The 27793-nt window shown below is 65.9% G+C and overlaps 1 protein-coding gene across 17 annotated transcripts in view; it reads right to left on the bottom strand.

Moving 5' to 3' along the window:
• The window catches only part of SYNGAP1 (synaptic Ras GTPase activating protein 1), a 35758-nt gene that overhangs the window by 5197 nt on the left and 2768 nt on the right, over nt 1-27793 (bottom strand). For 5 of the 17 annotated variants that reach the window (XM_071800929.1, XM_071800933.1, XM_071800934.1 and 2 more), the window contains 14 exons: nt 22452-22549; nt 20058-20194; nt 16820-16973; nt 16652-16750; nt 14514-15068; nt 13331-13475; nt 12027-12171; nt 11714-11950; nt 10051-10252; nt 8783-8958; nt 7584-7625; nt 6014-6881; nt 4765-4938; nt 1898-2109 (listed from right to left, as the gene is read on the bottom strand). In XM_071800929.1, the coding sequence (XP_071657030.1) occupies nt 1898-2109; nt 4765-4938; nt 6014-6881; nt 7584-7625; nt 8783-8958; nt 10051-10252; nt 11714-11950; nt 12027-12171; nt 13331-13475; nt 14514-15068; nt 16652-16750; nt 16820-16973; nt 20058-20194; nt 22452-22549 (3244 nt within the window). Of the gene's footprint in view, nt 1-1897; nt 2110-4764; nt 4939-6013; nt 6882-7583; nt 7626-8782; nt 8959-10050; nt 10253-11713; nt 11951-12026; nt 12172-13330; nt 13476-14513; nt 15069-16651; nt 16751-16819; nt 16974-17099; nt 17122-20057; nt 20195-22451; nt 22550-24057; nt 25815-27793 lie in introns of those variants that run through there. The other 12 variants (XM_071800930.1, XM_071800935.1, XM_071800932.1 and 9 more) reach the window with 8 other exon arrangements.

Here is a 27793-nt window from a genome sequence, read left to right as displayed (position 1 = left end):
ACCCGGGGACATGGGGACACCCAGGGGACACCCCGGGCCAGGCTTCACCGGGGTCACGCAGCCCCCCCAGGGACGCCCCAGGATCACAGGGACATGGGGACACCCAGGGGACACCCCCAGGACACCCTGGGCCAGGCTTCACCGGGGTCACGCGGCCCCCCCGGGGACACCCGGGGACATGGGGACACCCAGGGGACACCCAGGGGACAACCCCAGGACACCCCGGGCCAGGCTTCACCGGGGTCACGCGGCCCCCCCAGGGACACCCGGGGACATGGGGACACCCAGGGGACACCCAGGGGACACCCCCAGGACACCCCGGGCCAGGATTCACCGGGGTCACGCGGCCCCCCCGGGGACGCCCCAGGGACACGGGGACACCCGGGGACATGGGGACACCCAGGGGACACCCCCAGGCCAGGCTTCACCGGGGTCACGCGGCCCCCCCGGGGACGCCCCAGGATCACAGGGACATGGGGACACCCAGGGGACACCCCGGGCCAGGATTCACCGGGGTCACGCAGCCCCCCCGGGAACACCCCAGGGACACGGGGACACCCAGGGACATGGGGACACCCAGGGGACACCCCAGGCCAGGCTTCACCGGGGTCACGCGGCCCCCCCGGGGACGCCCCAGGATCACAGGGACATGGGGACACCCAGGGGACACCCCAGGCCAGGCTTCACCGGGGTCACGCAGCCCCCCCAGGGACGCCCCAGGATCACAGGGACATGGGGACACCCAGGGGACACCCCCAGGACACCCTGGGCCAGGCTTCACCGGGGTCACGCGGCCCCCCCGGGGACGCCCCGGGGACATGGGGACACCCAGGGACATGGGGACACCCAGGGACATGGGGACACCCAGGGGACACCCCCAGGGATATGGGGACGCCCAGAGACATGGGGACACCCGGGGACATGGGGACACCCGGGGGACACCCCCAGGACACCCCAGGCCAGGCTTCACTGGGGTCACATGGCCTCCCCGGGGACATGGGGTCACCCCAGAGTCGTGGGGGCACCCTGGTGACACCCAGGGACATGAGGACACCCTGGGAACCCCCAGGACATGGGGACACCCCGAGGACACCCTGGGGATACCCTGGGTCATGGGGACATCCCAGGGATACCCCGGGACATGGGGACACCCCAGGTCATGGGGACACCCCGGGGACACCCTGGGTCATGGGGACACCCTGGGGACACCCCGGGGACACCCTGGGTCATGGGGACACCCCGGGACATGGGGACACCCCGGGTCATGGGGACACCCTGGGACATGGGGACACCTCGGGTCATGGGGACACCCTGGGTACACCCTGGGACATGGGGACACCTTGGGACATGAGGACCCCCTGGGTCATGGGGACACCCTGGGTACACCCTGGGACATGGGGACACCCCGGGTCATGGGGACACCCCGGGACATGAGGACCCCCTGGGTCATGGGGACACCCTGGGTACACCCTAGGACATGGGGCCACCCCGGGTCATGGGGACACCCTGGGTACACCCCGGGACATGGGGACACCCCGGGTCATGGGGACACCCCGGGACATGAGGACCCCCTGGGTCATGGGGACACCCTGGGGACACCCTAGGACATGGGGACACCCCGGGACATGGGGACACCCCGGGACATGAGGACCCCCTGGGTCATGGGGACGCCCTGGGTACACCCTAGGACATGGGGCCACCCCAGGTCATGGGGACACCCTGGGTACACCCTGGGACATGGGGCCACCCCAGGTCATGGGGACACCCCGGGACATGAGGACCCCCTGGGTCATGGGGCCACCCCGGGGACCCCCAGGGCCATGGTGACCCCCCGGGCACCCCCTGCCCGCCCCCCGCGGTGTCCCCTGTGTCCCCAAGGCCGGGGTCCCTCCCTCACCTGCCGATGATGCTCTTGATCTGCGAGTCCTTCTCCGCCTGCTGCTGGCGCAGGCGCCGCTCGCTCAGCTCCAGGCGCTGCTGGTACTGCAGCAGGATGCGGCTCGTCTGCTCCTCCTGCGTCACCAGCCGCCGCTCGTACTCCTCCAGCTTGCGGTTGGACATGTGCAGCCGCTCCTTCAGCGAGTGGATCTCCTCCTCGTACTCCTTCACCTGCCCAAGGACACACTGCGGGCACCGCGCCACCGCCGGGGACGCCGCGCGGCGACACGGACCCGCCGGGGACCCACCATGGTGGGATAGAGACCAGGGACCCGCCGGGGACCCACCATGGTGGGACAGAGACCAGGGACCCATTGGGGACCCACCATGGTGGGATAGAGACCAGGGACCCGCCAGGGACCCACCATGGTGGGATAGAGACCAGGGACCCATTGGGGACCCACCATGGTGGGATAGAGACCAGGGACCCGCCGGGGACCCACCATGGTGGGATAGAGACCAGGGACCCACCGGGGACCCACCATGGTGGGATAGAGACCAGGGACCCGCCGGGGACCCACCATGGTGGGATAGAGACCAGGGACCCGCCGGGGACCCACCATGGTGGGACAGAGACCAGGGACCCATTGGGGACCCACCATGGTGGGATAGAGACCAGGGACCCACTGGGGACCCACCATGGTGGGATAGAGACCAGGGACCCGCCGGGGACCCACCATGGTGGGATAGAGACCAGGGACCCACCGGGGACCCACCGTGGTGGGATAGAGACCAGGGACCCGCCGGGGACCCACCATGGTGGGATAGAGACCAGGGACCCACCGGGGACCCACCGTGGTGGGATAGAGACCAGGGACCCATTGGGGACCCACCATGGTGGGATAGAGACCAGGGACCCACCGGGGACCCACCACGGTGGGATAGAGACCAGGGACCCACCGGGGACCCACCATGGTGGGATAGAGACCAGGGACCCACCTGGGACCCACCACGGTGGGATAGAGACCAGGGACCCATTGGGGACCCACCATGGTGGGATAGAGACCAGGGACCCACCGGGGACCCACCATGGTGGGATAGAGACCAGGGACCCACCGGGGACCCACCATGGTGGGATAGAGACCAGGGACCCGCCAGGGACCCACCATGGTGGGATAGAGACCAGGGACCCGCCAGGGACCCGCTGTGGTGGGATAGAGACCCAGGAACCCACTGGGGACAAAGACCTGGGAACCCACCAGAGAACCCAACATGGTGGGACAGAGACCGGGGACCCACCAGGGAACCCAACACAATGGGGACCAAAGACCTGGGAAGCCACCATGGTGGGACAAAGATGCAGGAACCCACCAGGGAACGCATCAGGGAACCCAGCACGGTGGGGACAAAGACCCGGGAACCCACCAGAGAACCCAACACAGTGGGGACAAAGACCTGGGAACCCACCAGGGAACCCAACACAGTGGGGACAAAGACCTGGGAACCCACCAGAGAACCCAACACAGTGGGGACAAAGACCTGGGAACCCACCAGAGAACCCAACACAGTGGGGACAAAGACCTGGGAACCCACCAGGGAACCCAACACAGTGGGGACAAAGACCCGGGAACCCACCAGGGAACCCAACACAGTGGGGACAAAGACCCGGGAACCCACCAGGGAACCCAACACAGTGGGGACAAAGACCCGGGAACCCACCAGGGAACCCAACACAGTGGGGACAAAGACCCGGGAACCCACCAGGGAACCCAACACAGTGGGGACAAAGACCCGGGAACCCACCAGGGAACCCAACACAGTGGGGACAAAGACCTGGGAACCCACCAGGGAACCCAGCACGGTGGGGACCCAACCCTTGGGACCCCAGCACAGCGATGACCAACCACATGGGTTCCCCTGATGCTGATGCCCAAACAGTTTGGGTTCCCACCATGGTGATGACCCAAGACCTGGGGACCCAGCACAGCGGTGACTGAAGACCTGGGACCCCGCCATGGGGACACCCAAGGACCTGGGACCCTGCCTTGGTGACACCAGAGACCTGGGATCCTGCCATGGTGATGCCCGGACACCTGGGTCCACCAAGGTCATCTCCTGGACCTCAGACACTTGGGGCTCTAGGACCTCAGACCCCAGGGTGATGTCCTGGGCCTCTGGGTCTATCAGGGCCATCTCATGGGCTCTTGGGTCTATCAGGGCCATCTCCTCGGTTCTTGGGTCTATCAGGGTCATCTCCTGGGTTCCTGGGTCTATCAGGGCCATCTCCTGGGCCTCTGGGTCTATCAGGGCCATCTCCTGGGATCTTGGGTCTATCAGGGCCATCTCCTGAGCCTCTGGGTCTATCAGGGTCATCTCCTCGGTTCCTGGGTCTATCAGGGCCATCTCGTGGTCCTATGGGTCTATCAGGGCCATCTCCTGGGCCTCTGGGTCTATCAGGGCCATCTCCTGGGTTCCTGGGTCTATCAGGGCCATCTCCTGGGTTCCTGGGTCTATCAGGGCCATCTCCTGGGTTCCTGGGTCTATCAGGGCCATCTCCTGGGTTCCTGGGTTTACCAGGGCCATCTCCTGGGCCTCTGGGTCTATCAGGGCCATCTCCTGGGCCTCTGGGTCTATCAGGGCCATCTCCTGTTTCTTGGGTCTATCAGGGCCATCTCCTGGGTTCCTGGGTCTATCAGGGCCATCTCCTGGGTCTATCAGGGCCATCCCCTGGGCCTCTGGGTCCATCAGGGCCATCTCCTGTTTCTTGGGTCTATCAGGGCCATCTCCTGGGTTCCTGGGTCCATCTCCTGGGTTCCTGGGTGCATCTCCCGGGTTCCCGGGTCCATCTCCCAGGCTGTCCCCCCGCCCGGACGCCTGGGTCCGTACCCGGTCCAGCCGGCTCTCGTCCATGGACTTGGAGTACTCCTTGAGCTTGTACTCCTCGCGCTCGATGTGGGAGCTCTCGATGTCGGCCGAGAGGTGGGGCATGTTGGACACCCAGGCCACCGTGCGCTCGGCCGCCGGCATCACCGGGTTCAGCGTGGACGGCGTCTGCGAGGCCTGGGACGGCGGGGACGGCGGGGACGGCGGGGACAGTGGGGACAGTGGGGACGGCGGGGATGGCGGGGACGGTGGGGACAATGGGGACGATGGGGACGGCGGGGACAGCGGGGACGGCGGGGACAGTGGGGACAATGGGGACAGTGGGGATGGTGGGGATGGTGGGGACGGCAGGGATGGTGGGGATGGTGGGGATGGTGGGGATGGTGGGGACATCGGGGACAGCGTCACCTGGCCTGGCGCTGCCGCAGCCACACGGCCCTCATGGGCACCCGCGAGCGCCACGGCCCCGTGTCCCCATGTCCCATCACGGCCCCGTGTCCCCATGTCCTACCGTGTCCCCATGTCCTACCATGTCCCCATGCCCCACCACGTCCCCACGTCCCACCCTGTCCCGATCCCCACCCTGTCCCCATGTCCCCCATCCCCGCCATGTCCCCCATCCCCGCCATGTCCCCCATCCCCGCCATGTCCCACCCTGTCCCGATCCCCACCCTGTCCCCATGTCCCCCATGCCCGCCATGTCCCCCATGCCCGCCATGTCCCCCATCCCCGCCATGTCCCCCATCCCCGCCATGTCCCCCATCCCCGCCATGTCCCCCATGCCCGCCATGTCCCCCATCCCCGCCATGTCCCCCATGCCCACCATGTCCCCCATCCCCGCCATGTCCCCCATGCCCGCCATGTCCCCCATCCCCGCCATGTCCCCCATCCCCACCATGTCCCCCATCCCCGCCATGTCCCCCATGCCCGCCATGTCCCCCATCCCCGCCATGTCCCCCATCCCTGCCATGTCCCACCCTGTCCCCATCCCCACCCTGTCCCCATGTCCCCCATGCCCGCCATGTCCCCCATGCCCGCCATGTCCCCCATGCCCACCATGTCCCCCATCCCCGCCATGTCCCCCATCCCCGCCATGTCCCCCATGCCCGCCATGTCCCCCATCCCCGCCATGTCCCCCATGCCCGCCATGTCCCCCATCCCCGCCATGTCCCCCACCCCCGCCACGTCCCCCACCCCCGCCACGTCCCCCCCCGTCCCCACGCCCCAGCCCGTGCCCGTGTCCCCGCGTCACCTGCTTGGTGATGGGCGGCTTCCCTCCGGCCACCGAGGGCTCCTTGGCCAGGGACGGCTGCCGGGAGCGGGGGGGCCCGTAGGTGGGCTCGGGGGAGGCCAGCAGGTTCCCGCTGGCCGGCCGGGGCTTGGGGGGCACCCCCAGCGCCGCGGGGCCGCCCCCTTTGCCGGCGCGGGCGCCGCGGGGCGTGGGGGGCGGGGGGGCGCCGATGGTGATCTGGGGGGGGGCCAGGCTGTCCTGCAGGGACAGCTGCCGGCGCCCGAAGTCGGCGCCGGGGCGCGCGAACTCGTCGCTGTAGCTGTGGCTGTGCGTGATGTGCTTCTGCGCCGGCGGCGCCGCCAGCTCCTCGCTCTTGCTGTACGCGTGCAGCGGGTGCGGGTGGGCGCCCGGGGGGGGCGCGAAGGGGCCGTCCCCCGCCCCCCCGCCGCCGCCGCCGCCCCCCCCGCCGCTCACGGCCTCGGGGCCCCGCAAGGGTCCGTCGGCCGCCAGGTGGAACAGGGGGTTCTGGAAGGAGAGCGGCACCCGCAGCGGCGGCTCCGGGACCCCCAGGCGCGGGGGGGCCAGGCTGGAGGCGCTGCCCTGGGACAGGCGGCCCGGCCGCAGCCCCCCCGGCGCGGCGCCCCCCGCCAGCAGCTCGGCGGGCAGGCTGGGCACGCTGTCCACGCGCCCGTCCTGCAGGTCCAGCATGGACACGCTCTTGCCCACGCCCAGGGGGGGCCCCGCGCGCCCGCCCTCGGGCTCCGTCAGGTCCGAGCTGCTGGTGCAGTAGGCGGGGGACGAGCGCGCCAGCGGGGGGCGGCTCAGCACCAGCACCTCCTGCGGCCCCTTCTCCTGCGGCGGCGACGGCAGGCGCGGCACCTCCATGGAGCTGCGGCGACGGGGACGCGGGACGCGGGATGCGTGGGACACGGGACACATGGGACATGGGACACGTCACGTGGGACACGGGACGCGGGACACACGGGACATGGGACACGTCACACGTGGGACACGGGACACGTGGGACCAACGCAGCACAGGCTGCACCTCCATCCCACCCCACCCCATCCTCATCCCATCTCCATCCCAGCCTGCATCTCCATCCCATCCTCATACCACCCCATCCCATTTCCATCCCATCCTCATCCCATCCCATCTCCATCTTCATCCCATCCCATCCCACCCCATCCCATCCTCATCCCATCTCCATCCCATCCCACCCCATCCTCATCCCATCTCCATCCCATTCCATCTTCATCCCACCCCATCCCATCTCATCCCATCTCCATCGGATCTTCATCCCACCTCATCCCATTCCATCTCATCCCCTCTCCATCCGATCTTCATCCCATCTCATCCCATCTCCATCCCACCCCATCCCATCCTCATCCCATCTCATCCCACCCCATCCCATCCCACCCCATCCCATCTCCATCCCACCCCATCCCATCTCCATCCCACCCCACCCCATCCCATCCCACCCCATCCCATCTCATCCCACCCCATCCCATCTCCATCCCACCCCATCCCACCCCATCCCATCTCCATCCCACCCCATCCCACCCCATCCCATCTCCATCCCACCACCCACCTGTTGAGGCCCCGCACCATGTAGGACTGGAGGTCAATGGAGCTGTGAAGGCAGAGGGTGGGTGACATGGGACCCACGGCGGGGGAGACGCCCCAGGTGAGACCCAGGGCCACAGGGGTAACACGGGGGGACACCATGGGGACAAATGGGGCGGGATGCAGGAAAACCACGAGGTACCAGGGGATGTGGAGGCCTCATGAGGATGGAGATAGCACGAGGATGGAGGGACCCTGGGACGGAGGGACCACAGGGACAGAGGGACCATAGGGATGGAGGGACCATAGGGACAGAGGGACCATGGGATGGAGGGACCATGGGATGGAGGGACCATAGGGACAGAGGGACCATAGGGACGGACGTACCATGGGATGGAAGCACCATGAGGATGGAGCTACCACGAGGATGCAGGTACCATGGGGATGGAGACACCACAGGAGGGAGGGACCACTGGGACTGGGATGGAGCTACGATGAGAATGGAAGAACCACAGGGATGGAGGCACCATGGGGTGGAGGGACCATGGGATGGAGGGGACCACAGGATGGAGGCACCATGGGATGGTGATACCATGGGATGGAGGAACCATGGGATGGTGATACCGTGGGATGGAGGCACCATGGGATGGAGGAACCATGGGATGGAGGAACCATGGGATGGAGGCACCATGGGATGGAGGAACCATGGGATGGAGGAGCCATGGGATGGAGGCGCCACGGGATGGAGGGACCATGGGATGGTGATACCGTGGGATGGAGGCACCATGGGATGGAGGCACCATGGGATGGAGGAACCATGGGATGGAGGCACCATGGGATGGAGGCATCATAGGGATGGTGATACCATGGGATGGAGGCACCATGGGATGGAGGTTCCATGGGATGGAGCTACCATAGGGATGGAGGCACCATGGGATGGTGATACCGTGGGATGGAGGAACCATGGGATGGAGGCACCATGGGATGGAGGCACCATGGGATGGAGGTTCCATGGGATGGAGCTACCATAGGGATGGAGGCACCATGGGATGGAGTCACCATGGGATGGAGGCACCATGGGATGGAGGCACCATGGGGTGGAGGTTCCATGGGATGGAGGCACCATGGGATGGAGGCACCATGGGATGGAGGCACCATGGGGTGGAGGTTCCATGTGATGGAGGCACCATGGGGCGGAGGCACCGAGGCCGGGGCGGGTCCCACCTGTTGAGGTCGCGCACGAGGTAGGGCTGCAGGTCGGCCGAGGGCCCGCGCAGCACCAGCCCCTTGGGGGGCAGGCGCTCGCCCTGGCTGGGCTGGCGCTGCAGGTGCGGGTTGCGCAGCGCCACGCTGATGTCGGTCAGCAGCCGCGGCAGCGGGCCCAGCTTCAGCAGCGCCTCCTGCGGGCCGCGGCACCTCAGCCCCTCCGTGCTGGGACACGGGCCTCCGGTGCTGGGACAGGGCTGGATGGGACCCAAGGACCTCCCGTGCTGGGACAGGGCTGGATGGGACCCAAGGACCTCCCGTGCTGGGACAGGGGTGGATGGGACCCAAGGACCTCCCGTGCTGGGACAGGGCTGGATGGGACCCAAGGACCTCCCGTGCTGGGACAGGGCTGGATGGGACCCAAGGACCTCCCGTGGTGGGACAGGGGTGGATGGGACCCAAGGACCTCCCGTGGTGGGACAGGGGTGGATGGGACCCAAGGACCTCCCGTGGTGGGACAGGGGTGGATGGGACCCAAGGACCTCCCGTGCTGGGACAGGGGTGGATGGGACCCAAGGACCTCCCGTGCTGGGACAGGGCTGGATGGGACCCAAGGACCTCCCGTGGTGGGACGGGGTGGATGGGACCCAAGGACCTCCCGTGGTGGGACAGGGCTGGATGGGACCCAAGGACCTCCCGTGCTGGGACAGGGCTGGATGGGACCCAAGGACCTCCCGTGCTGGGACAGGGCTGGATGGGACCCAAGGACCTCCCGTGCTGGGACAGGGCTGGATGGGACCCAAGGACCTCCCGTGGTGGGACGGGGTGGATGGGACCCAAGGACCTCCCGTGCTGGGACAGGGCTGGATGGGACCCAAGGACCTCCCGTGCTGGGACAGGGGTGGATGGGACCCAAGGACCTCCCGTGCTGGGACAGGGCTGGATGGGGCCCAAGGACCTCCCGTGGTGGGACAGGGCTGGATGGGACCCAAGGACCTCCCGTGCTGGGACAGGGCTGGATGGGACCCAAGGACCTCCCGTGCTGGGACAGGGCTGGATGGGACCCAAGGACCTCCCGTGCTGGGACAGGGCTGGATGGGACCCAAGGACCTCCCGTGCTGGGACAGGGCTGGATGGGACCCAAGGACCTCCCGTGGTGGGACATGGGACCTCATTGATCTTCCATAGTGGGACATGGGTGGATGGGACCCTAAGGACCTCCTGGGGTGGGACATGGGTGAGTGGGACCCCAGTGACCGCCCCTGGTGGCCGGGTCCCGCGGGTACCTTGCTGAGCTGGGACATGACCTCCCAGAGCAGGGCGTGCAGCGTGGACAGCTCGCGGCCCAGGTCGATGTAGCCCTCGAAGCTGGTGCTGTTGGTCAGGGTGTCCAGGTTGGAGATCTCGTACAGGAACTGCTGCATGCTGGTCCACTCCAGCTCCAGGAACTCATTCATGAAGGCCATGTACTCCTCCTTGCTGCCAAACCTGGGGACGCGGCACCGCGGTCACCGCGGGCCACCCCGGCCCTTCCGCTCCTCCGGGTTCCAGGTGTCCCTCCATAACGGGACGTCTGGTCTTCAGCCAGCTCCACCACCCACCGGGCTCCACCACCCACTGGGGCTCCATCATCCACCGTGCTCCACCACCCACCGGGGCTCCACCACCCACTGGGGCTCCATCATCCACCGTGCTCCACCATCCACCGGGGCTCCACCACCCACTGGGGCTCCATCATCCACCATGCTCCACCATCCACCGGGGCTCCACCACCCACTGGGGCTCCATCATCCACCGTGCTCCACCACCCACTGGGCTCCACCATCCATGTTCCACCCATCATCCATCAGCTCATCCATCTTCTGCCCATCCATCCACCTTCATGTCCGTCCGTCCATCTACCCATCCATCTTCTACCCATCCATCTTCATGTCCATCCATCCGTCTTCTATCCATCCATCTTCACGTCCAATCATCCATCCATCCATCCATCTTCATGTCCAATCATCCATCCATCCATCTTCTATCCATCCATCCACCTTCATGTCCATCCATCTTCTATCCATCCACCCATCTTCTACCCATCCATCCACGCATCCACCTTCATGTCCATCCATCCATTTTCTATCCATCCATCATCCACCTTCATGTCCATCCATCCACCTTCATGTCCATCCATCCATCCATCTTCTGTCCATTCATCCATCCATCCATCTTCTCTCCATCCATCCATCTTCTGTCCCTCCACCCACCTACCTTCTGTCCATCCATCCACCTTCATGTCCATCCATCCACCTTCATGTCCATCCATCCATCCATCTTCTCTCCATCCATCCATCTTCTGTCCCTCCACCCACCTACCTTCTGTCCATCCATCCGCCTTCATGTCCATCCACCCACCTTCATGTCCATCCATCCATCCATCTTCTCTCCATCCATCCATCTTCTGTCCCTCCACCCACCTACCTTCTGTCCATCCATCCACCTTCATGTCCATCCACCCACCTTCATGTCCATCCATCCATCCATCTTCTCTCCATCCATCCATCTTCTATCCATCCATCTTCTATCCATCCATCCATCTTCTATCCATCCATCTTCATGTCCATCCATCCATCTTCTACCCATCCATCCATCTTCTATCCATCCATCCATCTTCTATCCATCCATCCATCTTCTACCCATCTATCCATCTTTCTTCTGTCCATCCATCCATCTTCTACCCATCCATCCATCTTCATGTCCATCCATCCATCTTCTGTCCATCCATCCATCTTCTCTCCATCCATCCATCTTCTCTCCATCCATCCATCCACCCACCCATCTTCTGTCCCTCCACCACCTCCCTTCTGTCCATCCATCCCTCCCTCCCTCCCTCCATCCCCCCATGCCCTGCCCACCCGCCCGTCCCCCCGTGCCCCGTCCCTCCCTCCCAGCACCGGGGCTCACTTGGTGAAGTTGGCGAGGTTCTGGATGACCTTGGCGATGAGCGTGAGCGTGCGCGCGGTCTGCTCGTCCGGGTACTCCTGCATCAGCCCGAACAGGCTCGGGGACATGACGGCCGGGCACAGGAAGCGCAGGAACAGCGAGGCGCTGATGAGCCGCTCGGCGATGTCCTCCCGGCCGCGCTCGGCGCAGCGCAGGCGCCACGACGCGAACACCTCCTTCAGCTCCCGCGGGAACACGCTGCGGGACGGGGGGGTGGCACGGGCAGGGACCCCACGGGGGCGCCGCGCGGGGGTCCCGGCCCCGCCGCACTCACCAGTGCGAGTTGACCACCTTGCAGAGCGCCAGCTCGCAGCACATGCGCAGGTTGGCCTGGTGGTCGGCCAAGGTGGACGCCGAGCACTTCATGGGGTCCACCTCGCAGTTCTCCTCCGACTCGTAGAGCGCGCGGATGAACTCGCCTGCGGGGGACGGGGACGTCACGGGGGCGGGGGACGCGGCCGCGAGGAGGGACCACCCGACCACGCCATGACCACCGCAATGGGCTGGGGCCAGGGACCACCCGACCATCTCATAACGTCAATGGGATGGGGCCAGGGACCACCCGACCACGCCATGACCACCGCAACGGGCTGGGGTCAGGGACCACCCGACCATCTCATAACGTCAATGGGATGGGGCCAGGGACCACCCGACCATCTCATAACGTCAATGGGATGGGGTCAGGGACCACCCGACCACCCCATGACCACTGCAACGGGCTGGGGTCAGGGACCACCCGACCACCCCATGACCACGGCAACGGGCTGGGGCCAGGGACCACCCGACCACCCCATGACCACCGCAACGGGCTGGGGCCAGGGACCACCCGACCACCCCATGACCACCGCAACGGGCTGGGGCCAGGGACCACCCAACCACCTCATAACGTCAATGGGATGGGGCCAGGGACCACCCAACCACCTCATAACGTCAATGGATTGGGGCCAGGGACCACCCAACCATCTCATAACGTCAGTGGGATGGGGCCAGGGACCACCCGACCATCTCATAACATCAATGGGTTGGGGCCAGGGACCACTCAACCACCTCATAACCACGTCAACGAGGACCAAGTGGGGCCAGGAACCACCCAGCCATCTCATAACCAGGTCAATGGGATGGGGCCAGGGACCACCCAACTGTCCCATGGCCACCTCAAGGGGACGTGGCCATGAGAAGGGACCACCCAACCACCTCATAACCAATGGAGATCTGACCCCGTGGTGACCACCCACGGTCCCACGGCCACGTCAATGGAGATCTGACCCCGTGGTGACCACCCACGGTCCCACGGCCACGTCAATGGAGATCTGACCTTGTGGTGACCACCCACGGTCCCACGGCCACGTCAATGGAGATCTGACCTCGTGGTGACCACCCACGGTCCCACGGCCACGTCAATGGAGATCTGACCACGTGGTGACCACCCAGGGTCCCACGGCCACGTCAATGGAGATCTGACCCCGTGGTGACCACCCACGGTCCCACGGCCACGTCAATGGAGATCTGACCGTGTGGTGACCACCCACGGTCCCACGGCCACGTCAATGGAGATCTGACCTGGGCTGGTGGACTCACCGATGGCGTCCTTGAGGTATTTCTGGCCGATGAGTTTCAGATACTCCTCTATGGCTTTCGTGGCGAGCGTGTTCTCCCGGAAGATCAGGTGCTCCCGGTCCATGAACCGATCCACCTCCGTCATGGCCATGTCCGACAGGAAGTCCTGCCCACAGCCATCAGGGCAGCCCAGTGCTGGCCACGCCCACCCTCCCTGCATCCTTCTGTCCATCCATCCGTCCACCCAGACACATGCTTCTCCATCCATCCCTCCATCCATCCGTGTTCTTCTCCATCCATCCGTGTTCTTCTCCATCCATCCGTGTTCTTCTCCATCCATGCATCCATCCATCCATCCATGTTCTCCATCCACCCACCAATCCATCCACCCACGTTCTTCTCCACTGATCCAACCATCCATCCATGTCCTCCATCCATCCATGTCCTCCACCCATGTTCTCCATCCACCCACCAATCCATCCGTCCATGTTCTCCCATCCACCCATGTTCTCCATCCACCCATCCATGTTCTCCATCCACCCATGTTCTCCATCCACCCATGTTCTCCATCCACCCATCCATGTTCTCCATCCACCCATGTTCTCCATCCACCCATGTTCTCCATCCATCCACCCATGTTCTCCATCCACCCATGTTCTCCATCCATCCATGTTCTCCATCCACCCATCCATGTCCTCCATCCACCCATGTTCTCCATCCACCCATGTTCTCCATCCATCCACCCATGTTCTCCATCCACCCATGTTCTCCATCCATCCATCCATGTTCTCCATCCACCCACCAATCCACCCATCCATGTTCTCCACCCATCCGTGTTCTCCATCCACCCACCCATGTTCTCCACCCACCCATGTTCTCCATCCACCCACCCATGTTCTCCATCCACCCATGTTCTCCATCCACCCATGTTCTCCACCCACCCATGTTCTCCATCCACCCACCCATGTTCTCCATCCACCCATGTTCTCCATCCACCCATGTTCTCCACCCACCCATGTTCTCCATCCACCCACCCATGTTCTCCACCCATCCATGTTCTCCATCCATCCACCCACGTTCTTCACCCATCCATGTTCTCCACCCATCCACGCTCTCCACCCATTCACCCACGTTCTCCACCCATTCACCCACCCCCACCCTTCTCCCCTCCCCTCCCCCGCCCCCACCGCCTCCCCGCCCCCACCTTGGCCTTGCCGGTGCTCTGCAGGATGTGCACCAGCGCGCAGGCCACCTCCTCCTTGCTCTTGACGCTGAGCACGGGCTCCAGCACCGCGCACAGCATCCGGTAGTTGTTGGTGACGTACTCGGCGAACTCCTTGTAGAGCTCCATGGGCAGGATGCTCATGGTCTGGAAGCGGCTCTTGACCCGCAAGGCCGGACACCCCGCCTTGGCCTTGCTGCCGCTGGGCTGGCTCAGCGGGTACCACTGCTCGGCGAAGTGCCGCCCGGTGACGCTGGCGATGGGGATGCTCACCATCCCCACGTAGTTGCTCTTGTCCTTCTTGCGCTTCTTGTCCGTGTCCTTGTAGAGGTGCAGGCGGATGGTGCGCACGGCCGGGAGGTTGTTGAACTCGAAGTGCTCGCCCCAGAAGACGTTGTCGGTGCGGGCCTTGCTGGTGGTGCGGGCGTACAGCATGTCGTCCAGGCACAGCTCGCAGTAGTAGCGCTTCTTGGGGGGCAGGTCCCGCGCCTCGATCACCCACAGCTTCAGCACGTTGTCCACGCGACGGCTGTTGTCCTGCGGGGGGGCGGCGGGGGCGCGGGGGACGGGGGTCAGCGGGGGACGCGGGGTCGGCGGGGGACGCAGGGTCGGCGGGGGATGTGGGGATGGGAGGGGACATGGGGACGTCAGGGGGATGTGGGGTCAGCAGGGGATGTGGGGTTGGTGGGGGACGTGGGGATGGGTGGGGACGTGGGGTGGGTGGGGGACGTGGGGACAGTGGGGGACATGGGGACATCAGGGGGATGTGGGGTCAGCAGGGGATGTGGGGTGGGTGGGGATGTGGGGATGGGTGGGGATGTGGGGCGGGTGGGGATGTGGGGTACAGTGCATGGAGAGCTGGGGGTTGACCAACCGCATCCCAACCAGTTGACCACCCCCATTCCTACCGGTTGACCACCCCCATGCTCCCACTGGTCAACCATCTGCACCAGTTGACCATCCCCATCCCCACCAGTTGACCATCCCAACCAGTTGACCATACCCATTCCTACTGGTTGACCATCCCCATCCCAACCAGTTGACCATACCCATTCCTACTGGTTGACCATCCCCATCCCAACCAGTTGACCATCCCCATCCCCACCAGTTGACCATCCCCATCTCAACCAGTTGACCATCCCCATCCCCACCAGTTGACCATCCCCACCAGTTGACCATCCCAACCAGTTGATCATACCCATTCCTACTGGTTGACCATTCCCATCCCAACCAGCTGACCATCCCCATCTCAACCAGTTGACCATCCCCACTCCTACCGGTTGAACACCCTCATCCCCACCAGTTGACCATCCCCATCCCCACCAGTTGACCACCCCCATCTCAACCAGTTGACCATCCCCATCTCAACCAGTTGACCATCCCAACCAGTTGACCATCCCCATCCCAACCAGTTGACCATCCCCACCAGTTGACCATCCCCATCCCAACCAGTTGACCACCCCCATCTCAACCAGTTGACCATCCCAATCAGTTGACCATCCCCATCCCAACCAGTTGACCATCCCCATCCCCACCAGTTGACCATCCCCACCAGTTGACCATCCCCATCTCAACCAGTTGACCATCCCAATCAGTTGACCATCCCCATCCCAATCAGTTGACCATCCCCATCCCAACCAGTTGACCATCCCCACCAGTTGACCATCCCCATCCCAACCAGTTGACCATCCCAACCAGTTGACCATCTCAACCAGTTGACCATCCCCACCAGTTGACCATCCCCACCAGTTGACCATCCCAATCAGCTGACCATCCCCATCCCAACCAGTTGACCATCCCCACCAGTTGACCATCCCCATCTCAACCAGTTGACCATCCCCATCCCAACCAGTTGACCATCCCCACCAGTTGACCATTCCCATCCCAACCAGTTGACCATCCCAACCAGTTGACCATTCCCATCCCAACCAGTTGACCATCCCCACCAGTTGACCATCCCCATCCCAACCAGTTGACCATTCCCATCCCAACCAGTTGACCATTCCCATCCCAACCAGTTGACCATCCCCACCAGTTGACCATCCCCATCCCCACCAGTTGACCATCCCCATCCCATCCAGTTGACCACCCCCCCCCACCACCCAACCCCCGCCCCCCACCTTGTTGGGCTTCACCGCCCTCTGCAGGTTCTCGATCCACTTGTCCCTCTCGGCGGCCGAGCGGCAGGCGAAGCACTTGGTCCCCGAGGCCGTGGTGACCTGGGGGTGACACCCGGGGCTGAGCGGCCACCGGTGCCACCGCGGGGGGCCCGGGGGGGGCCGCCGTACCTCGAAGCAGAACTCCTGGCCCAGGATGCTGCTGTGCACGGCCTTGATGATGGAGTCCTCGTCCAGGTTGAGCTCCAGCGCCTCGGCCGCGCTGCTGGGGCTCAGCAGCGACTCGTGCGAGTGCGACTCCTTGAAGCTCTGCATCAGGCGGGCCCTGGGGGGGCACGGGGGGTCGGGGCGGGGGAGGGGGGCGGGGGGTGCCCGGGGTGGGGGGGGTGGTGCGGCCATGCGAGCGGGGGGTGCTGCTGTGGGGCGGGGGCTGCGTGGAGGGCGGGGGTACCTGGGGCGTCCGCACGGGGGACCTGGGGACCCAGGCGTCCGCGGCGGCGGGGACGGACGGACGGACAGAGAGACACAGAGTCAGGGCGGGGGGGGCATGGGGGGGCGCCCGGGAATGGCCCCGCGCCCCGAAACCCCGGGGGGTGCGGAGGTTGGGGACACAAAGCTGGGGGGGACCCAGGCGTCCGGGGCGACAAAGTCACGGGGGACCCAGGCATCCGGACCCGCCCCCTGCTCGTGGAGGGGACCCAGGTGTTCGGGCTCCCCCCACCCCAAAATGGGAGGACCCAGGCGTCCGGGCCCCCCTAACTCAGAATGGGAGGACCCAGGCGTCCGGGCCCCCCTAACTCAAAATGGGAGGACCCAGGCGTCCGGGTCCCCCTAACTCAGAATGGGAGGACCCAGGCGTCCGGGCCCCCCTAACTCAAAATGGGAGGACCCAGGCGTCCGGGCCCCCCTAACTCAGAATGGGAGGACCCAGGCGTCCGGGCCCCCCTAACTCAAAATGGGAGGACCCAGGCGTCCGGGCCCCCCTAACTCAGAATGGGAGGACCCAGGCGTCCGGGGCTCTGAAGTCACAGGGGACCCAGGCGGCCGGACCCACCCCCCAAAACATACAGGGGGGGTGCTGGTATCTGCCCCCCCCATAAAGGGGACCCAGGTGTTCAGGCCCCCCCAACCCAAAATGGGAGGACCCAGGCGTCCGGGCCCCCCTAACTCAAAATGGGAGGACCCAGGCGTCCGGGCACCCCAAAAACCAGGGGGACCCAGGTATGGGACACCCCCCCAAATCAAGGGGGGGACCCAGACATCCAGGCCCCCCCTGCCAAAAGGGACCCAGGCGTCCGGGCCCCCCGGCAGCCGCCGCGGCGGAGCCGCCCCCGGGCGCCAAATTTATCCCTGGGGCTGCGTCAGCAGCGGCCACATCCCCATGTCCCCACGTCCCCATGTCCCCACGTCCCCATGTCCCCATGTCCCCACGTCCCCATGTCCCCACGTCCCCATGTCCCCACGTCCCCACGTCCCCACGTCCCCATGTCCCCATGTCCCCATGTCCCCACGTCCCCATGTCCCCACATCCCCATGTCCCCGTGTCCCCACGTCCCCACGTCCCCACGTCCCCACGTCCCCATGTCCCCACGTCCCCACGTCCCCACGTCCCCATGTCCCCATGTCCCCACGTCCCCGTGTCCCCGTGTCCCCATGTCCCCACGTCCCCATGTCCCCATGTCCCCATGTCCCCACGTCCCCACGTCCCCATGTCCCCATGTCCCCGTGTCCCCACATCCCCATGTCCCCAATGTGTCCCCAGCGTCACCAGCACCCGGGGTGGGAGGGGGGGGTGCTAACAATACCCTTCCCTTGGGGACAAGGGACATCGCCGCTGGCACCCAGGGGACATCCCAAGGGACCCTCCTTGGGGACAAGGGACATCCCAGGGGACACCGAGGACACGGGACCGACCCCCCCGGCGGTGACGGGGACACCGGGGCGGGCGCCAGCGCGTCACAGCCACCGGTGACAAGTGACGCCGGTGCCACCTGGTCCCCAATGTGTCCCCAAGGTGGGGGCGGGGACAGCAGGGACTTGTCACGCGTGGGGACAACGGGGACACTGGGAACCTGTCACATATGGGGACAATGGGGACACTGGGGACCTGTCACATATGGGGACAATGGGGACACTGGGGACCTGTCACACGTGGGGACAATGGGGACATCCTTGTGCCCATCGTGGGGACACGGGGGAGCAGGATTGTCCCTGAGCTGTCCCCAAGGTGTCCCCGTCCTGTCCCCGGGTGTCGCCATCCTGTCCCCAGGGTGTCCCCTGGGTGTCCCCATCCTGTCCCTGGGGTGTCCCCGGGTGACCCCAGGTGTCCCCGTGCTGTCCCTGTCCTGTCCCTGGGTGTCCCCATGCTGTCCCCTGGGTGTCCTCGTGCTGTCCCCATCCTGTCCCTGTGCTGTCCCCAGGTGTCCCCGTCCTGTCCCCCAGTGTCCCCAGGTGTCCCCGTGCTGTCCCCATCCTGTCCCGGGTGTCCCCATCCTGTCCCCAAGGTATCCCCAGGGTGTCCCCAGGGTGTCCCCGTCCTGTCCCCTGGGTGTCCCTATGCTGTCCCTGTCCCATCCCTGGGTGTCCCCGTACTGTCCCTGTGCTGTCCCTGTGCTGTCCCCAGGTGTCCCCGTCCTGTCCCCTGGTGTCCCCAGGTGTCCCTGTGCTGTCCCCATCCTGTCCCGGGTGTCCCCATCCTATCCCCAGGGCATCCCCGGGGTGTCCCCAGGGTGTCCCCATCCCATCCCTGGGTGTCCCCATCCTGTCCCTGTGCTGTCCCCAGGTGCCCCCGTCCTGTCCCCCGGTGTCCCCGGGTGTCCCCATGCTGTCTCCTGGTGTCCCCGGGTGTCCCCGTGCTGTCCCCCGAGGGACCCAGGTATCCCCATCCTGTCCTGGGTGTCCCCGTCCTGTCCCCAGGGTGTCCCCGGGGTGTCCCCGTCCTATCCCCAGGGTGTCCCTGGGGTGTCCCCGTCCTGTCCCCGGGGTGTCCCCGGGGTGTCCCCGTCCTATCCCCAGGGTGTCCCCAGGGTGTCCCCGGGGTGTCCCCGTCCTATCCCCAGGGTGTGCCCAGGGTGTCCCCGGGGTGTCCCCGTCCTGTCCCCAGGGTGTCCCCGGGGTGTCCCCGTCCTGTCCCCAGGGTGTCCCCAGGGTGTCCCCGGGGTGTCCCCGTCCTGTCCCCAGGGTGTCCCCGGGGTGTCCCCGTCCTGTCCCCAGGGTGTCCCCGGGGTGTCCCCGTCCTATCCCCAGGGTGTCCCCAGGGTGTCCCCAGGGTGTCCCCGGGGTGTCCCCGTCCTGTCCCCAGGGTGTCCCCGGGGTGTCCCCGGGGTGTCCCCGTCCTGTCCCCAGGGTGTCCCCAGGGTGTCCCCGGGGTGTCCCCGTCCTGTCCCCACGTGTCCCCACGCGTCCCCACCTGTCGTGGTCGGCGCTGCGGAAGCGCGGGAGGATCTGCCGGAAGCTGCTGGTGCGGTCCAGCTTGGGTTGGCTCTTGGTGCGCTTGATGGAGCTCTTGAGGCGGCGGCTCAGGAAGCCTTGCTGGGGTACAGGGGGCTGAGGGGGGGCCGGCCGGGGGGGCCGGGGTCGCCGCGGCGATGGGGACCCGGGGTTACCATGGCGACGGGGGGCGGGGGCTGAGGTCACCGCGGTAACGCGGGGGGGGAAGGACCGGGGTTGCCGTGGTGATGGGGGCAAAGCATCACGGTTACCGTGGCAACGGGGAGCCCGGGTTGCCACGGTGGGGGGGGGGCAAAGGACCAGGGTTGCCGTGGTGATGGGGGCAAAGCATCACGGTTACCGTGGCAATGGGGAGCCCGGGTTGCCACGGTGAGGGGGCAAAGGACAGAGGTTACCATGGTGATGGGGGGGGGCAAAGGACAGAGGTTACCATGGTGATGGGGGGGGGCAAAGGACAGAGGTTACCATGGTGATGGGGGGGGGGGGCAAAGGACAGAGGTTACCATGGTGATGGGGGGGGGAAGGACAGAGGTTACCATGGTGATGGGGGGGGGAAGGACAGAGGTTACCATGGTGATGGGGGGGGCAAAGGACAGAGGTTACCATGGTGATGGGGGGGGCAAAGGACAGAGGTTACCATGGTGATGGGGGGGGAAGGACAGAGGTTACCATGGTGATGGGGGGGGAAGGACAGAGGTTACCATGGTGATGGGGGGGGGAAGGACAGAGGTTACCATGGTGATGGGGGGGGAAGGACAGAGGTTACCATGGTGATGGGGGGGGCAAAGGACAGAGGTTACCATGGTGATGGGGGGGGGGGGGGCAAAGGACAGAGGTTACCATGGTGATGGGGGGGGCAAAGGACAGAGGTTACCATGGTGATGGGGGGGGCAAAGGACAGAGGTTACCATGGTGATGGGGGGGGAAGGACAGAGGTTACCATGGTGATGGGGGGGGGGCAAAGGACAGAGGTTACCATGGTGATGGGGGGGGGGGCCAAAGGACAGAGGTTACCATGGTGATGGGGGGGCAAAGGACAGAGGTTACCACGGTGATGGGGGGGGGGGGGGCCAAAGGACAGAGGTTACCATGGTGATGGGGGGGCAAAGGACAGAGGTTACCATGGTGATGGGGGGGGGCAAAGGACAGAGGTTACCATGGTGATGGGGGGGGGGAAGGACAGAGGTTACCATGGTGATGGGGGGGGGCAAAGGACGGAGGTTACCATGGTGATGGGGGGGGGAAGGACAGAGGTTACCATGGTGATGCGGGGGGGGGGGAAGGACAGAGGTTACCATGGTGATGGGGGGGGAAGGACAGAGGTTACCATGGTGATGGGGGGGGAAGGACAGAGGTTACCATGGTGATGGGGGGGGGGGGGCAAAGGACAGAGGTTACCATGGTGATGGGGGGGGCAAAGGACAGAGGTTACCATGGTGATGGGGGGGGGGGGCAAAGGACAGAGGTTACCATGGTGATGGGGGGGGGAAGGACAGAGGTTACCATGGTAACACGGGGGCCCAAAGCATCAGCGCTGCCATGGCGACGGGGAGCATCGGACCAGGGTTGCCACGGCAACAGAGATGTGGAGGAGCGGGTGGAACCACAGGGTAACCATGGCAACGGGGGGGGGGGGGCAGCAGTGACATGGGGGGGCAGAGCGGGGTAACCGCAGCGACCGGCAGCCCCGCGGTCACCATGGCAACGCGGGAGCGGGGTAACGATAGGGGGGTGGACGTAACCACGGCAACAAACGTGTGAAGGACCGGGGTAACCACGGCAACGCGTGAGCGGGGTGACCACGGGGGGGCGGATGGGGGTAACCATGGCAACATACAGGCGCAGGAGCGGGGTAACCATGGCAAGGCGTGAGCGGGGTGACCACAGGGGGGGTGGAGGGGGGTAACCATGGCAACGGGTGAGCGGGGTAACCACGGGGATGGGGGTAACCATGGCAACGGGTGAGCGGGGTAACCACGGGGATGGGGGTAACCATGGCAACGGGTGAGCGGGGTAACCATGGGGGGTGGATGGGGGTAACCATGGCAACGCATGAACGGGGTAACCACGGGGGGGTGGATGGGGGTAACCATGGCAACGGGTGAGTGGGGTAACCATGGGGATGGGGGTAACCATGGCAACGCATGAGTGGGGTAACCATGGGGGGTGGATGGGGGTAACCATGGGGGGTGGATGGGGGTAACCATGGGGGGTGGATGGGGGTAACCATGGGGGGCGGATGGGGGTAACCATGGCAACGCGTGAGCAGGGTGACCACGGGGGGGCGGGATGGGGGTAACCATGGCAACATACGTGTGCGTGCGCGGGTGACACGCGCGTGTGCGGGGCTCACCGAGGGCCGGAAGGGCGGGGCGGGCGGGGCGTCCATGTTGATGCTGAGCTGCTTCCCCCCGGGGACGCTCTTCCTGCGCGAGCGGCCGCCGTGGTAATCTGGGGGGGACGCGCGTCAGGGCGCCGGGGACCCAGGCGTCCGGGGGACCCCACCCCCCGTCCACCCACTGCGGGGCTGGAACCGGGGGACCCAGGCGTCCGGGGGACCCAGGCGTCCGGGGGACCCCACCCCCCATCCATCCACTGTGGGGCTGGAACCGGGGGACCCAGGTGTCCGGGGGACCCAGGCGTCCAGGGGACCCCACCCCCCGTCCACCCACTGTGGGGCTGGAACCGAGGGACCCAGGCGTTCGGGGGGACCCAGGCGTCTGGGGGATCCAGGCGTCCGGGGGACCCAGGCGTCCAGGGGATCCCACCCCCCATCCATCCACTATGGGGCTGGAACCGAGGGACCCAGGCATCCGGGGGGACCCAGGCATCCGGGGGGACCCAGGAGTCCGGGGAAACCCAGGAGTCCGGGAAGGGGACCCAGGGACCAGGGAGGATTTGGGGGGACCCAGGCGTCCGGGGGGACCCCCACCCCCATCCACCCGCTGCGGGGCCGGAAGTGAGGGACCCAGGCGTCCGGGGGGACCCAGGTGTCCGGGAAGGGGACCCAGGGACCAGGGAGGATTTGGGGGGACCCAGGAGTCTGGGAAAGGTTTGGGGGGACCCAGGCGTCCGGGGGAACCCCCACCCCCCATCCACCAACTGCGGGGCTGGAACCAGGGGACCCAGGCGTTCGGGGGACCCAGGTGTCCAGGAAGGGGACCCAGGGACCAGGGGGGATTTGGGGGGACCCAGGAGTCCGGGAGAGGTTTGGGGGGACCCAGGAGTTCGGGGGGACCCAGGCGTCCGGGGGGACCCAGGAGTCTGAGAAAGGTTTGGGGGGACCCAGGCGTCTGGGGGGACCCAGGCGTCCGGGAAAGGTTTGGGGGGACCCAGGTGTCCTGCGAGAGGACCCAAGGACCAGGGAGGATTTGGGGGGACCCAGGCATCCGGGGGAACCCAGGAGTCCGGGAAAGGTTTGGGGGCCCCAGGTGTCCTGTGAGGGGACCCAGGGAGGATTTGGAGGGACCCAGGAGTCCGGGGAGGGGACCCAGGTGTCCGGGGAGGGTTTGGGGGACCCAGGAGTCCGGGGAGGGGACCCAGGAGTCCGGGGAGGGTTTGGGGGACCCAGGAGTCCAGGGAGGGGACCCAGGTGTCCGGGGAGGGTTTGGGGGACCCAGGAGTCCGGGGAGGGGACCCAGGAGTCCGGGGAGGGTCTGGGGGCTCCAGCCCTGGCCCTGGGGGAAGGTCCCAAACTCCTCCCCCCCAAATATCTCCACCCAGTTTTGGGGTCCCCCAGACCACCCCCCAGTTCTGCCCCCCCCACAACTCAGCCCCCCCCAACCCTCCCCCCCCCCTTTTCCCCCCCTCCCCTTGGGGACCCCCAAACTCTGCCCCCAGTTTTGGGGCCACCCCCATTTTCCCTCTCACTCTGCCCCCCCCAAACTGTCCCCAATACTGGGGGGTCCCCCCCCCAAGCTCCGCCCCCCCCTCCCCGAGCCCCCCCCGCTGTTCCATACCGGCCAGGGTCCTGCTGCCCTCCAGGCTGAGCCGGGGGCCGGGGGGGGGTCCCAGGGTCCCCCGCAGCGCCCAGGGGGGGGGGCCCGGCTGGGGGGGGCCCCACATGGTGCCCTAGAGCTGCCCGGGGGGGCCCCGGCCGGCGCCCGGGGGGGGCGGCATCGCGGCCTCGGCACGCGCGCGTGCAACGGGGGCAGCGCGGGGGGGCGGGGGCCCTGCACGCTCACCCCGAGCCTTGCACGCTCACCCCGAGCCTTGCACGCTCACCCTGAGCTTTGCACACTCACCCCGAGCCTTGCACGCTCACCCTGAGCTTTGCACACTCACCCTGAGCCTTGCACGCTCACTGTGGGTCATGCACACTCACCCTTACACCAGGGGCCTTGCACACTCACCCTGAGCCTTGCACGCTCACCTGGGGCCGTGCACAATCACCCTGACCTTTGCACACTCGCCCTGAGCTTTGCACACTCAACCAGGGCCGTGCACGCTCACTGCAGGTTGCGCACACTCATGCTTTCACCAGGGCCCTTGCACACTCAAATCGGGCCGTGCACACTCACCCTGAGCTTCGCACACTCAACTGGGGCCGTGCACACTCACTGCGGGTCGTCCACAATCACGCTTGCACCAGGGGCCTTGCACACTCAAATTGGGCTGTGCACACTCACCCAGGGCCTTGCACACTCACTGTGGGCTGTGCACGCTCACACTCGCACCAGGGGCCTTGCACACTCCAACTGGGACGTGCGCACTCACTCTGTGTTGTGCGCACTCACGCTTGCACAAGGGGTCTTGCACACTCAACCTGAGCCTTGCACGTTAAACCCAGGCCATGCACGCTCTCACTTGCACAAGGGGCCGCGCGTGCTCACCCCGGGCTGTGCACACTCGCGCTTGCACCAGGAGCTGTGCACGCTCACCCTGGGCCTTGCATGCTCACACGGGGCTGTGCACGCTCACTCCAGGTCGTGCACACTCACTCGGGGGCTGTGCGCACTCACGCTGGGTCATGCACGCTCACATTTGCACCAGGGGCCGCGCACGCTCACCCCAGGCCGTGCACACTCTGCGTGAGCCGTGCACACTCGCGCTTGCACCAGCAGCCGTGCACGCTCACCCTGGGTCTCACACGCTTGCACGGGGCTGCGCACACTCACCTGGATCCTTGCACACCCCCCAGGCCTCGCACACTCCCTGTCACCCCCAAACTGTGCACAACCACCCCCCCCAGCTTTGCACGCGCCCCCCAGGGCCGTGCACACGCTCAGCCCTGCACACTCATTGCACACTCGTTGCACACCCGGCCCCGCACGCCGCCTGGCGCCCCCAAACCTCGCACACGCGCTCCCCACGGCCCCGCGTGCCCCGTGCACGCGTGCACGCTCCTTCCCACCCTTGCACACCCGCTCCTGCCCTTGCACGCTCGTCCCCGCTTTTGCACGCTGCCCCCCGCCCTTAAACGCTCGTGTGGGGCTTTGCACGCTCGGCCAGTTGCACGCTCACCCTCCCCTTTGCACTCGCCCCCTTTGCACACTCAATCACCGTTTGCACACTCATTCGCCCTTTGCACACTCAGCCGCCATCTGCACGCCCGTTCGCCCCTTGCACGCTCACTCGCGCCGCGCACGCCCCGTTGCACACTCGCTCGCCCGTTGCACACTCGCCCGTTGCACACTCGCTCGCCCGTTGCACACTCGCCGTTTCACACTCACCCCCCGCTCCGCTCCCGCCGCCGCCGCCGCCGCCCCGCGCGTGCGCACTCGCTCCGCCCCCGCGCGCCTGCGCGCTGGCCCCGCCCCCTCCAGGAGGCGGGGGCGTGGCCTGGGATTGGGGGCGTGGTCTGCGGTGGGGGCGGGGCTGGCGTTGCCCGGGGTGACGAGGCCACGCCCCCCCCGCTGCCGCGCGCGCGGGGTCGCGGGGCCGGGGGCGGGGCCGGGGGGACACACACGTGTCACCAAAGGGACACGCGGGGGGGGGCCGGACATGGGGCACCAGGGCTGGGGGGGATGGGGACACTGGGGACGGTGGGGACAGTGACACCGGGGCACTGGGGACAGTGGTGGCCGTGGTGACAGTGACACTGGTGGTGGGGACAGTGACACCGGTGGTGGGGACAGTGGGGACAGTGACACTGGTGGTGCAGATGATGCTGGTGACAGTGACCATGGTGACAGCGGTGGCACGTGGCTGTGGTGACAGTGACAGTGGTGACGGTGACAGTGGTGATGGTGACAAGGGTGACAGAGACAGTGGGGACAGTGATGGTGACAGTGACAGTGGTGATGGTGACAGTGGTGATGGTGACAGTGGTGACAGTGGGAACAGTGGGGATGGTGATGGTGACAGTGACAGTGGTGATGGTGACAGTGGTGACAGTGGGGACAGTGGGGATGGTGATGGTGACAGTGACAGTGGTGATGGTGACAGTGGTGACAGTGGGGACAGTGGGGATGGTGATGGTGACAGTGACAGTGGTGATGGTGACAGTGGTGACAGCAGGGGCAGTGATGGTGACAGTGACCACAGTGACAGTGGTGACAGTGGTGACAGTGACACTGGTGATGGTGACAGTGGGGACAGTGACAGTGACAGCGGTGACAGTGACAGAGGCGGTGGTGACAGTGGTGATGGCGACAGTGGGGACAGTGGTGACAGCAGGGACGGTGACAGTGGGGACAGTGATGGTGACAGTGGTGACAGTGACAGTGGTGACAGTGACAGTGGTGACGGTGACAGTGGTGATGGTGACAGTGGTGATGGTGACAGTGGGGACGGTGACAGTGACAGCGGTGATGGTGACAGTGGGGATGGTGACAGTGGGGATGGTGACAGTGACAGTGGTGACAGTGACAGTGGGGATGGTGACAGTGACAGTGGTGACAGTGACAGTGGGGATGGTGACAGTGGGGATGGTGACAGTGATGACGGTGACAGTGACAGTGGTGACGGTGACAGTGGGGATGGTGACAGTGGGGATGGTGACAGTGGGGACAGTGATGGTGACAGTAGGGACAGTGGTGATGGTGACACTGGTGACAGTGGGGATGGTGACACTGGTGACAGTGGGGACAATGACAGTGGTGATGGTGACAGTGGGGACGGTGACAGTGGGGACAGTGGTGATGGTGACGCTGGTGACAGTGGGGACAGTGGTGACAGTGGTGATGGTGACAGTGGGGACAATGGTGACAGTGGTGATGGTGACACTGGTGACAGTGGTGACAGTGGGGACAGTGGGGACAGTGGTGACAGCGGGGACAGTGGTGATGGTGACAGTGGTGACGGTGACAGTGGTGACAGCGGGGACAGTGGTGATGGTGACAGTGGTGACGGTGACAGTGGTGACAGCGGGGACAGTGCTGATGGTGACACTGGTGACGACGGTGACAGTGGTGACGGTGACACTGGTGACAGTGGTGACAGTGGTGATGATGACAGTGGGGACAGTGGTGACAATGGTGACAATGGTGACAGTGGTGCTGGTGACAGTGGTGACAGTGGTGACAATGGTGACAGTGGTGACAGTGGTGATGATGACAGTGGGGACAGTGGTGACAATGGTGACAGTGGTGACAGTGGTGCTGGTGACAGTGGTGACGGTGACAGCGGTGACAGTGGTGACAGTGGTGCTGGTGACAGTGGTGACGGTGACAGTGGTGACAGTGGTGACAGCGGGGACAGGGGGCCGGAGCGGGTGGTGCCGGTGCCAGCTGCGGCGCCGGTGGCCGCGGGGGC

Source organism: Patagioenas fasciata, chromosome 34 (assembly GCF_037038585.1).
Source record: "Patagioenas fasciata isolate bPatFas1 chromosome 34, bPatFas1.hap1, whole genome shotgun sequence".
Lineage (NCBI taxonomy): Eukaryota > Metazoa > Chordata > Aves > Columbiformes > Columbidae > Patagioenas > Patagioenas fasciata.
Note: the sequence above shows the minus strand (reverse complement) of the source record. Positions and strands in the feature narration are given on the sequence as shown.